At 35.4% G+C, this 13404-nt stretch overlaps 1 protein-coding gene across 5 annotated transcripts in view; it reads left to right on the top strand.

Moving 5' to 3' along the window:
* The window catches only part of Atp11c (ATPase phospholipid transporting 11C (ATP11C blood group)), a 190687-nt gene that overhangs the window by 128370 nt on the left and 48913 nt on the right, over nucleotides 1–13404 (top strand). For all 5 annotated transcript variants that reach the window (XM_077106638.1, XM_077106641.1, XM_077106640.1 and 2 more), the window contains 7 exons: nucleotides 3613–3774; nucleotides 4655–4806; nucleotides 5436–5507; nucleotides 7683–7756; nucleotides 9381–9484; nucleotides 10256–10437; nucleotides 12222–12485. In XM_077106638.1, the coding sequence (XP_076962753.1) occupies nucleotides 3613–3774; nucleotides 4655–4806; nucleotides 5436–5507; nucleotides 7683–7756; nucleotides 9381–9484; nucleotides 10256–10437; nucleotides 12222–12485 (1010 nt within the window). The remainder of the gene's footprint in view (nucleotides 1–3612; nucleotides 3775–4654; nucleotides 4807–5435; nucleotides 5508–7682; nucleotides 7757–9380; nucleotides 9485–10255; nucleotides 10438–12221; nucleotides 12486–13404) is intronic.

Here is a 13404-nt window from a genome sequence, read left to right as displayed (position 1 = left end):
GGCAGGATATAAAATCAACACACATAAATCAAAGGCATTTCTGTACATCAGCGACAAAACTTCTGAAATGGAAATGAGGAAAAACACTCCATTCACAATATCCTCAAAAAAAAAAAAAATACTTGGGAATCAACCTAACAAAAGAGGTGAAAGATTTATACAATGAAAACTACAGAACCCTAAAAAGAGAAGTAGAAGAAGATCTTAGAAGATGGAAAAATATACCCTGTTCATGGATAGGCAGAACTAACATCATCAAAATGGCGATATTACCAAAAGTTCTCTATAGGTTTAATGCAATGCCAATCAAAATCCCAACGGCATTTCTTGTAGAAATAGATAAAGCAATCATGAAATTAATATGGAAAAATAATAGACCCAGAATAGCAAAAGCAGTTCTACGCAGGAAGTGTGAATCAGGCGGTATAGCGATACCAGATTTCAAACTATATTACAGAGCAATAGTAATAAAAACAGCATGGTACTGGTACCAAAACAGGCGGGTGGATCAATGGTACAGAATAGAGGACACAGAGACTAATCCACAAAGTTACAACTATCTTATATTTGATAAAGGGGCTAAAAGCATGCAATGGAGGAAGGATAGCATCTTCAACAAATGGTGTTGGGAAAACTGGAAATCCATACGCAACAAAATGAAACTGAATCCCCTCCTCTCGCCATGCACAAAAGTTAACTCAAAGTGGATCAAGGAGCTTGATATCAAATCAGAGAGTCTGTGTCTGATAGAAGAAAAAGTTGGCTCCGATCTACATATTGTGGGGTCGGACTCCAAATTCCTTAATCGGATACCCATATCACAAGAGTTAATAACAAGAATCAACAAATGGGACTTACTTAAACTAAAAAGTTTTTTCTCAGCAAGAGAAACAATAAGAGGTAAATAGGGAGCCTACATCATGGGAACAAATTTTTACTCCCCACACTTCAGATAGAGCCCTAATATCCAGAGTATACAAAGAACTCAAAAAATTAGACATTAAGATAACAAATAACCCAATCAACAAATGGGCTAAGGACCTGAACAGACACTTCTCAGAGGAGGACATACAATCAATCAACAAGTACATGAAAAAATGCTCACTATCTCTAGCAGTCAGAGAAATGCAAATCAAAACCACCCTAAGATATCATCTCACTCCAGTAAGATTGGCAGCCATTATGAAGTCAAACAACAACAAGTGCTGGTGAGAAAGTGGGGAAAAGGGTACTCTTGTACATTGCTGGTGGGACTGCAAATTGGTGCGGCCAATTTGGAAAGCAGTATGGAGATTCCTGGGAAAGCTGGGAATGGAACCACCATTTGACCCAGCTATTGCCCTTCTCAGACTATTCCCTGAAGACCTTAAAAGAGTGTACTACAGGGATACTGCCACATCGATGTTCATAGCAGCACAATTCACAATAGCTAGATTGTGGAACCAACCCAGATGCCCTTCAATAGATGAATGGATAAAAAAAAATGTGGCATTTATATACACTGGAGTATTACGAAGCACTAAAAAATGACAAAATCATGGAATTTGCAGGGAAATGGATGGCACTAGAGCAGATTATGCTAAGTGAAGCTAGCCAATCCCTAAAAAACAAATAACCAATGTCTTCTTTGATATAATGAGAGCAACTAAGAACAGAGCAGGGAGGAAGAGCAGGAAGAAAAGATTAACATTAAACAGAGACATGAGGTGGGAGGGAAAGGGAGAGAAAAGGGAAATTGCATGGAAATGGAGGGAGACCCTCATTGTTACACAAATTACATATAAGAGGTTGTGAGGGGAATGGGAAAATAAACAAGGAGAGAAATGAAATACAGTAGATGGGGTAAAGAGAGAAGATGGGAGGGGAGGGGAGGGGGATTAGTAGAAGATAGGAAAGGTAGCAGAATACAACAGTTACTATTATGGTATTATGTAAAAATGTGGATGTGTAACCGATGTGATTCTGCAATCTGTATTTGGGTAAAAATGGGAATTCATAACCCACTTGAATCTAATGTATGAAATATGATATGTCAAGAGCTTTGTAATGGTTTGAACATCCAATAAAAAAAATAATAATAATTTGGATCAGAAAAAAAGCTTCAAAAAATTTCATTTGAACTGAAAAATCTAAATGGTACATGAATAATAACCCTTGGATTAATTTAAAGAGAGAATTCAAACTTGGCTGGGTAACAGGGGGGGAAAAAGGAAAGATTGGAATGTTATATTTGTGCCTGTGCTACAACCGTGAAAAGCTTTGAAAAATAATTAGAAAGCAACTATTACTGGAGTTCATCTCCTTCTCCCTTACATAATAAAAACCTTAATCTTGTGGTTATGGTTGTTCCTGTCAGCCCATAATTTTAACTATTTAAGCATAAATTGCCAAAAAGGAGAATAAAATTGTGGGTTTTCATGGCCAGATATTATAAATAGAAGAGATAAATCTGAGATGAAATAGAAATGCTTTAAATAGTCTATTGTAATGGAAAATTTATTTTATAGCTGATTCTCCCATTATTTATTAAAATATGCTTATGTTATACATGAACCTATTATTATAAACTGTTTTTATAATTTTTTTTATAAATTTGGAAACTTATGAGAAGTGTCTGAAAAATGTGCATACTGTGTAGAAAGAAATACAGTAGAGTTTTTTTACCACTATTGACCTATTGTGTCTCCTAATTAGATTACTTTTCTAGTCTATATTCTGTGATTCTTATGGTATTATATGATATAATGAATATTACTTCAATGTTTTTACAGAAAATTTTAGTTTTCAGGGGGAAAAACTCATCAGTTTTTATTTTATTTTGTTACATCCAGTTAATTTTTGTTTCCTATTAAATTTTTTTCCAATGGGTTATTTACATGCCAGCCCATAAAGAAAGAAAAAGAATGTGTGTGTGTGTGTGTGTGTGTGTGTGTGTGTGTGTCATGCACGCGCATGTGTATGTATGTGTGTGTGTAAAGTAAATGCTCAGTATATTAGTATATTTTCGTTTCCCCCTTGGAAAATTAATATATAGGTTCTATACATTGAAACAGGTTAAGTTATATAGTTAAATTAAAGAGTTTTTAGTTTGATAAGAAAGTCATGGTTTTTCTTCTTATTGATCTTCTACATTTAAGTAGGTCTACCTTAGTTATATGTCACTATTTCAGTGTCTTTAAAAACATTCATTCCTCATTTGTTTAATAGGATTGCCTCTGTAATTCCTGACATTTGACAAGAAGTCTTAGAAGTGATTTTTCCCCTATAGATATGAAATTTTAATAACTAAAATTATTGATTAAATAAAAACTAATAATTTTTAAGTAACTAAAAATTCATGGGTTGGGCTGGGGTTGTTGCTCAGTGGTAGAGCGCCTGTCTCGCACATGTGAGGCACTGGGTTCAGTCCTCAGCATCAGATAAAGAGAAGTAAATGGAGATATTGTATCTATCTACAACTAAAACAAATATTTTTTTAAAAAAATTATTGTCCAGGGATACAGCTCAGTGGTAGAGCACTTTTCTTGCATGTGTGGGGCCCTGGGTTCAATCCCCAGAACCTTAAAATAATTATCACACTAAAGAAACATATGTTTGTGTCCTTGTTTTCAGGTGGATTATGTATTTACAGATAAGACTGGAACACTTACTGAAAATAGCATGGAATTCATTGAATGCTGCATAGATGGGCACAAATATAAAGGTGTAACTCAGGAAGTTGATGGATTATCTCAGACTGATGGACCTTTAACATATTTTGACAAAGCAGATAAGGTGACATTTTCTGCATTACCATTTTTTACCTGAGAATTCAGTCTATATAAGCATGTACTTCCCCCTGCATAGTAGAAACAATTTTCCAGTAGACAAATTACCTAAATTTTTGAATAATCATTTGATTTTTCTTTTTGCTTTGCCATTTCTTGTTTTACTAATACCACTAGAATTTATAAATTAGTAGAGCTTAAAAGTAGAGAGAATTATGGGAAGTAGCATTTGAGTAAAAATTTCACTTGCCTATCTGAATATAATTTTTTAAAATATGAGCTCCTTCAAAGAATGATATCTCTTCAAATCATTTAGGTCCTAGGAGTATGTACACATTAAATGACCCAGAGTGTCCCTATACCTAAGCTATTGCTCAATTATGAATTAGGAATCAAATGGCATTCCTTAGCCAGGCCTGGTGGTGCATGCCTGTAATACCAGCAGCTCGGGAGGCTGAGACAGGAGGATTGTGAGTTCAAGGCCAGCCTCAGCAAAAGTGAGGCATTAAGCAACTCAGTGAGACTCTAGGGCTGGGGATGTGGCTCAGTGGGTTAGTGCCCCAAATTCAATTCCCGGTAACACCACCCCCGACCCAATAAATATATGGCATTCCCTTTAGTCCATTAAGAAGTCAGTGGCTTTTTATAGGTGGCACTACAGTAACCTGAATGTGTTTATGCATCCTCTAGGGGTACTGGCTAGGGACCAGAAATTCTGTTAGAAGTTGAGGGAATATATAGCTCATTTGAGTCCTAGGAATTTATAATTTCTGTTACTCAGTTCTCTAGAGGTTATAATATTCTCTCACATTAATACATTTTATGTGTTCAGTGCCTAGTGATCAAAGTCAAAATAATGCAGTTATTCTTCTGTTGCTTTTCCACAGAATCGAGAAGAACTCTTTCTGCGTGCCTTGTGTTTATGTCATACTGTAGAAATTAAAACAAATGATACTGTTGATGGAGCTACAGAATCAGCTGAATTAACCTATATCTCCTCCTCACCAGATGAAATAGCTTTGGTGAAAGGAGCTAAAAAGTAAGAACTCTTGTACTTCTCCTAAGAAAGTGAAATCACAGGATGACAGGAGTTATTTGAGTTTTTTCCATTTGCTCGGATAACCATATTGTGTACCTCTTCTCTAAGTGCTATCTAAAAGTTTGTAAAAATTCCCAAATATAACCAGTTACATCCAAATAGAAAATAGTGATGCATTGATGTAATTTGCCCTATTATTTATGTATGCTAGCCACGAGTCTGAATTTTCACATTATATTTTGCAGTATAATGTGTCTGGCCAATACCAAATAGCAGTGGCCACTTTTTGTACAACACATGTTGTTTTTAAAGTGCTGCCAGCTATTTTGACAACATTTGATAAGTGACAGTCCAGTTTTCCCCAGGAGGCTCAAGATGATTAAGTGGCTAAAAGGTCACTTAATATGTTAGCTGCAGAATTGGAATTATAAATTGTCTTTACCTTGGTTATAATAATTGTGACTGGGCTTTGACTTGCTCTGTTCTATCAACTGATCCAGGAATGGTAAGTGCAGTTATAGGTTGAGATCATGTAAGAGAGAAGAATTAACAAGGATAAATAGCTCCATTACAAGGGGAAATTAATTGTTCCTTAGAGACACACAAAGGTTCTTTTTTGTTTTTGATAGGTACGGGTTCACATTTTTAGGAAATCGGAATGGACATATGATACTAGAGAACCAAAGAAAAGAAATAGAAGAGTAAGTAGCTCTGTGTTGTCTTATGTCTGTCAACTTTACATGGATTTAGGAAGGGTTTCAAAGGAAACTAATGGACTTATAAATGTAGAACTCTGCTGTCTCAATTCAGTGTTCTATACAATAAATGTAGCAGTAGAAGCTGTTTTTAATACAATGGCAGGAACTGGGATGTGTTTCACATGTAGGTCCAGTAGCCAGAATGAGAATTTGCCTGGACTGTTCCTGAAATTTAGATACCATTTTAGTTCTCTAACACATGCTACAAGAAAAATCAGAGAATATGTATGAAACCTTCTGCTATCTAGAGCCTAATAAATCACTCTGGGATTACAAGCCCAGCAATTCCAAACACCAAAGTAGCTTTGGTGTTCAATAGAACCTTTGCCTTGTTCTTAGAAATTCAAGTGTTAGCCTAAGGGCAAGTACCCTGGTACAGCAGTATCTTAGGATCTTAGTATTTCTGTTTTTGCTACAAAACCCCAAGGAACAAAGCCACCTTGGCTTAATGACAGAGTTTAAATAGGCTCAGTGATTAATTCAAATTTTTCATTTGAACTTGAAATGTAATTATCTTATTTGACTTCCATTCTGGCCCTGAAAATCCCATGAGATTCATCTCAGAAACCTATAATACATGTAAAGGCCCTTGGGTAATAGTCCCCTTTGAGGTGGGATGCTCAGCAGTCCAGAGGAAGGCTCTGTGGTCTGATTGCCAGCAACCTGGAGTCATGATGACCATTCAGATTCTAGTCAGTCCACAACAGTACCTCTGTCTGGCCAACACCAAATGAAATGCTACACATAGATGTCTTAAACACAGCTCCCTTCCCCACCTCAAAAAACAAAAATTGGTTCACTCACCCCCACCAAAATCAAGCTATATAATGAACATTTTATGAAAATATTTTCTGGTTGTAGATGGACAGAATGCCTTTATTTTATTTGTATATCGTGATAAGGATTGAACCCAGTGCCTCACACATGCAAGAAAGTGCTTTGCCACTGAGCTACAGTCCATCCCGACATTATTATGTTAAATATATGTATCTAAGTTGTTTATTTAAAAAAAAAATCCATCATGCTTTTTTTTTGATAATTACCTCTTATTTTAACTCTTCTGTATCCTTACATCTGATTAATAGTTTAGCCATACATACACAAATCTGATCAGTCTCTTAATATCATTCTACTCTTTAAACCCTTTATTAGCTTCCTGTTGCTCTTAAGACAAAATGCCAAATTTCTTAACCAGCCCACAAAGTTCTGTTTTCAGCTCCTGCTTGCCTTTCTTGCTTCATTTCTTGCTGTTTGCCTGTGAGTGAGTTTTCTATACAAAGGGAAACTTTAAAGTCCTTGCTATGCCTTTGCATCTGATCTTAGTCTATACTATCAGAATGCCCTGTCCCCTTTCTGCATATCATTCTTGCAGAACCCAGCTCAGGTAACTCTTTCAGAAAACCTTCCTTCTGATGGCTTTTTTTTCTGTAGTTTTATCTCTCCTTTGTAAGTGCCTTTTTTTCACTATTTGACAACTGGGAGAGTAATTGTATCTTAACCTATTCTGCATTAGAATGTGGTGAACTCAGGCTGGCGTTTTGGCTCAGTGGTAGAGCACTTGCCTAGCACGTGTGAGGCCCTAGCTTCAATCCTCAGCACCACGTAAAAATAAATAAAATAAAAGTATTATGTCCAACTACAATTAAAAAATAAATTTTTTAAAAATGTGGTAAACTCCTTGAGGGATTGGGCTCAGGCAGATTCACCACTGTTCCCCAACACACAGCACTATGACTGGCCCTTAAGAGGCACTCATAGAACATAGTAAAATAATTAGAAGAGCAGAACTATTTCTAGATCCTTCCAGATATGGCTTGGTGGGACTGCTTTTTGTTCTCCATTCGTATGTAGTCGCTCTCCTTACTATATTAAGTAATATAATAAAAGGATATAAATACCCTACCAACTCAGATATCCTGTGACAACAGGTTCTATATGCAGAGAAATTTAAAAAAAGAAAGAAAGTACCAGTTGTGTATACAACTAGCTACCCTCATCCAAAGAGGAGAATTATCTGTTCATTTAAGATTTTTAAATATCTTTAGATGTTTCTATTGTGTTATATTTTGCTCAACATGGCCCAGGTATTTTACTTTCTTCATTTCTATTTTTTTGAAGGTATGAACTTCTTCATACCTTAAACTTTGATTCCATCCGCCGACGTATGAGTGTAATTGTGAAGACTCAAGGAGGTATACCTCTTCATACTTGACTTTTTCCATTTGTAGGATAAACTGTTTCAGAAAATTTAAGCATTGTAGGTAGTAGCTTAGGATTAGGTTGTTTTGCAGAACAGTGGCATTTATAAATACGCCTTCATGTGTTTATTTGAAAACATGTTCAGTTTGTCAAATTGTCAATGGCAGAATGCCTGGTGTGATAGTAAATGCATTTTCTTGGAAATAAAACTGTATTCCTTTGTACTGGCTATCCAGACAGGAACTGAAAGGATGACTTATGGTTCAATGTACCAACCATACTCATTATTGTGGTCACAGTATTATTGGTGGTCACCACCAATAAAATTATGCTATAGTAATTTTACTGGAGACAGCAGCTCAAATGTAGTTAGATGGTCTAGAATTACCAACAGCAAGAAACCTAGAGTGTAGAGAGTTCCTGCTTCAATCATCCAGACCTTCCTAGTTCCCCTGTTGCTCTCTGGAATTTGGTGACTTATAGATGATTCAGTCAGATTTCTGGGAAGGGCATACTGGATTCATTCCAGAGCTCAAGGATCTTAAAATATAGCTTGCTCTTTGCAAAGGAACCAGTACCACCATCCCAGATCCTCAATGTCCTTGAGATGCACCATGGTGATTTGTCTTCTCAAATTCTGAAAGACCCATGGGGAGCACTCTCAGATGTGTGTGTATGTGTACACACATGTGTCTTTGGCCCAGGAGGTTTGTTTTCTAAATATCCTTGTTTTATTTCCCAGTAATATACTTTAGCAATAAATCTGTTCTAAATTCATTAATGTAAGAATGAGGATGGACACACTTTTCCTCATACTTGTGGTATGAATGCAAAGATATTAAATTGATTTTAATGTATGGCAGTGGGATCTGTTTTATAATTTTATTTATTTTTAATTTTTTGTCATATGACTTTTAAATACATTTTGGATGTATTAGGGAAAACCAAAAAGCACATTTAACTTTTGAATTACCCACTGTTCTCATGTGTGCACATCTACATATATGTTCTCCTACATATGATGAAATGTCTGGAAAAGTGGCCTGCATAGGTTGTTTTCCTCAGAACTCTGCTTTTTAATTTGTTGAATTCAACTATCTGCTTTATAAGGATTAAGTGTCTCTTAGTGCTCAAATGTGAATATTTCCCAGGTATATGAACTAATCTAAAGTTGTGCTTGTACCAGTATAAGCATTTTACAAAGCTATTTTCTAGTTCCTAGTAAAAGCTGTCAAGCCAGTGTTTCAAAAGCTAACTTTGTTGGGTTTGGTTTTCACGTTCATAGATGCCCTATGTGCACTCTAGGCCATTGCTGAGTACATTTTAAAAAATAATCCTATTGCCTCTCCTTGATACAAGTGTGGTCCTCCATGATTCACTGGGAGGAAATGTATAACAGAGTCGCATGTTGTAAATTCTGGCTTATTTATTGTGTCCATAAGGGTCTAAATTTCTCCTGACAGACTAAAACTTAAGATTTCATTTGGGTGTGTGTTGAAAGGCAGGCTTGGAATACATAGCAGCTGATTGGGAGAGGTCACCTTAACAGTTCTCTTATTAAAATATCAATACCAGTCTTAAAATTCTAAGTTGAGTATTTTGGTTCTTTTTTTTTAGGGGACATCCTTCTTTTTTGTAAAGGAGCAGATTCAGCAGTTTTTCCCAGGGTGCAAAACCATGAAATTGAGTTAACTAAAGCCCATGTGGAACGTAATGCAATGGTGAGCCTACATCCCTCCCCTCAATAAGTAAATGGAGAAGTGCTGGAAATGTTTATGGGATTACTTTTTAAATGGATGTTTAAGCTGGGCATAGTGATGCATGCTTCTGATCACAGCTCCTGGGCAGACCATAGCAGGAGGACCTTAAGTTCTGGGTATTAAAGAGAGGGAGAGAAGGACAAATGAGTGACTTCTGAGCAAAGGGATTCAAGAGCTAACCACTGGTTGGTGAATATTTCACACGTGCTTGGGGTTAAAATAAAATGGAAGCTTGATCTGCCTTGGTAATTTAAAGAGTCAGTGCCTTAAAATAAAAATAAAAAAGGGTTGGGGATATAGCTCAGTGGTGGAATGTACCTGGGTTCAATCCCGAGTACCACATAAATATAAATAAGTGGATGTTTAAGTGAATTTTATTTTTATTGTGTATTTTTGTATTGGCAGATTTAATATTATTTTCTTTATTTTAATATAAACTATTATCCTTGGAGGAACATTTGATCAGAATTTGCAGCCTTATAAACTTTTCCAGAATCTTTGTTAAAAGCTCTATTTTATTTATTCGAATCCTAACAATGTTACCTTTTTCAGTTGCATTCTGTTCATTTTTTTTACACTATAAATGTGTCAGAATTTGTCTTCATACAAAGCAAGAGTATTTAAAGAGGTTGTGTATCTGTGTGTGTGTGTGTGTGTGTGTGTGTGTGTGTGTGTGTGTGTGTGTTTTCAGCTATTATGGGGATAATTATAAATCTTCTACTTTGCTTCTAGGATGGGTACCGGACACTCTGTGTGGCCTTCAAAGAAATTACTCCAGATGATTATGAAATAATTAACAGACAGCTCATAGAGGCAAAAATGGCCTTACAAGACAGAGAAGAAAAAATGGAAAAGGTTTTTGATGATATTGAGACAAATATGAATTTAATTGGAGCCACTGCAGTGGAAGACAAGTAACTAGAAATGATACTCTTGTTATTTTAATGACCAGGCATTTACGGTGGCATCTGTCCCAAATTAGTAATTTATTCATGTTTTGAAATCTCTGATTTAACTTTGCTGTCTAAATGGGCTTAAAGATTCATTTATTTTTAACAAGTATGAAAAATTACATCAGATTTTGATCTGTTTGTAGGAATGGTTTTTAAGTTAAATACATGTGACTTAGAAGAATGAACCAGTTAGTACTAAAGTCTTTGGATATTTAAGCCAACTACTTATTTATGTAGATATTTATAAAGTAGACTGTTATGTGTAAAGAGGGATGCTAAAGCTGCCAGTAGAGCTCTGGTACCTGGAAGAATGGGTAAGATTTTGACAGAGATGAACATAAAGAAAATCCAACGTAAAGTGAACAGCACAAGTGCTTAATCTAACCTGGGTTCACAGACCAGAGTATAGTTTTGCTTACATTAAAATAATATTCTTTTAAATATACAGGCTAAACTCTGCCAAACATAATTGTAGGACTCTGGCATTGATCTTCTTGAAAGAATAAGTGTTAGATTCTTAATATTTTAGGAGTTTTCTAAGGATTATAAATATAAATTATGATACATAACTAAACAAAAAGTTATAAACATATATTCAGTTTGTATAGTTATACATAATTATAGTATTTTGACATAGTCATACATGCATGGAATATAATTTGCTCCACTTCAGTCCTAGTGCTTGTCCTTTCCCTCTTCTCCTCCTTTCCTCTATTTCCCTTTCTCTACTGGTCTTCTTTCTAATTTTTTAATTAGTGCTTTTTAAATGTGAAATTCACTGTAATATACACACACACACACACACACACACACATACATGGATGGCATGATTTGGTTAGTTTCATTCTGGAGTTTCTCCCTTTTCCCATCCCTCCTTCTTCCCCCTCAATCCTCTTCTTCTGCTTCAGTGATCTCCCTTCTGTTTTCATGGAATAGAACCACCATATTACCCAGCTATCTCACTCTTTAGTATTTATCCAAAAGAACTAAAGCAAGCCTACTATATTGATACAGGCACATCAGTGTTTATAGCAGCATAGTTTACAATAATCAATTATAGAAACCGCCCAGGTGCCCATCAACAGATAAAGAAAATGTTGAGTTTTACTCAGCAATAAAGAAGAATGAAATTATGGCATTTGCTAGTAAATGGGTGGAACTAGAAGACATCATGCTGAACAAAATAAGCCAGACTCAGAAAGTCAAGTGTTGAATGTTTACTCACATATGCAGAAGCCAGACAAAATAAGGAAAAAAGGCGGGAGGGAATCCCATAGAAGTACAATTTTTCTTTCAGAATTTATATATATACACACACACACATACATACATACATATATATATATATATATATATATATATATATATATATATACACACATATATATGTGTGTATATATAATATAAAAATATATGTCTGTAATATATAAGATATAATGAGGTTAACAATGAATACAAATATATGGTGAGTTTCTGAGTGATGATTCTCAGTTTTGCCATTAAATTACCTCAAGAGATAGCATGAACTTTTCTGGACTTCATTGTGTGAAATTCATTTTAATAATTAAAACTATACCAAAGATAACAATCTCAGGAGTAAAGGGTATATAAAGAAAACCAACTGTGATAAGTTGTCACAACTGTAGAATTATAGTGAATTGTAAAGGATGTTCTCTTTAGGAAGCTTTCTTGTAGAATCCCTGTCAGGTATTTTAAAGGATAACAAGGCTTCCTTGTATTCCCAGGCTACAAGATCAAGCTGCAGAGACCATTGAAGCTCTGCATGCAGCTGGCCTGAAAGTCTGGGTGCTTACTGGTGACAAGATGGAGACAGCCAAATCCACATGCTATGCCTGCCGTCTTTTCCAGACTGGCACTGAACTCTTAGAACTCACCACAAAAACTATTGAAGAAAGTGAAAGGAAAGAAGATCGATTACATGAATTGTTGATAGAATATCGGAAGAAGTTGCTGCATGAATTTCCTAAAAGTACTAGAAGCCTTAAAAAGTAAGCAAGTACATCAATTTCTTATACTTAGACATTAGTACAGATGTAAAACACAACTGCTTATGCAGAAGGCTCCATTTTCTATAATTTACCATTCTCTGTTTGCAGGTATTTTTTTCTTTATAAGTTAAAACCTTCCCTGAAGGTTTAGCTGGGTTATTTGATACTTTACACCTCTCTTTTAAGTTAAAAGAAAACTTCATTTCTCAAGGTTTAAAAAATTACCTCAATTTGTTTTGCGGGGAATTGGTGCGGGAGTTACCAGGGATTGAACCCAGAGCGCTTAACCACTGAGCCACATCCCCAGCCCTTTTTTATTTTGAGACAGGGTTATTTAGGGCCTTGCTAAATTGCTGAAGCTGGCTTTGAACTTGTGATCCTCCTGCTTCAGCCTCTCAAGCCACTGGGATTATAGGTCAGTGCCACCATGCCCAGCAGAAAATTACCTCAATTTCTTGTTTAAATTAAATTTATTTTTAGCTAATACATGAAAAACATAAAATTGTACATATTAGTGGAGTAACTTTACCATATAATGTTTCTTTACCATATGTTCTGCATGTATACATTCTGTAATGTTTAAACTGTAGTAAACATACCTCCTCAAACATCATTTCTTAATGGAAAAACTTAAAATCCATATAGCGTTTTGAAATATATACTACATTATTGTTGTCAATAGTCACCCTGCTGTACAATAGCACATCAGTGTTTTTTTTATCCTGTCTAATTGTATTAGAACCCATTGATCATCTTTTCTTTATCCCTTCCACTAACTAATCTCCCTGGCCTCTGGTAACCACTAGTCTACTCTTACTTTCTAATGAGATTAGCATTTTTAGATTTCACATATGAGCAAGATCATGCTATACTTGTATTTCTGTTCCTGGCTTATTTCACTTATTTGTTATTTTTCACT

The sequence above is a fragment of the Callospermophilus lateralis genome, chromosome X (assembly GCF_048772815.1).
Source record: "Callospermophilus lateralis isolate mCalLat2 chromosome X, mCalLat2.hap1, whole genome shotgun sequence".
Lineage (NCBI taxonomy): Eukaryota > Metazoa > Chordata > Mammalia > Rodentia > Sciuridae > Callospermophilus > Callospermophilus lateralis.
This window is presented reverse-complemented; position numbering and strand designations above follow the sequence as displayed.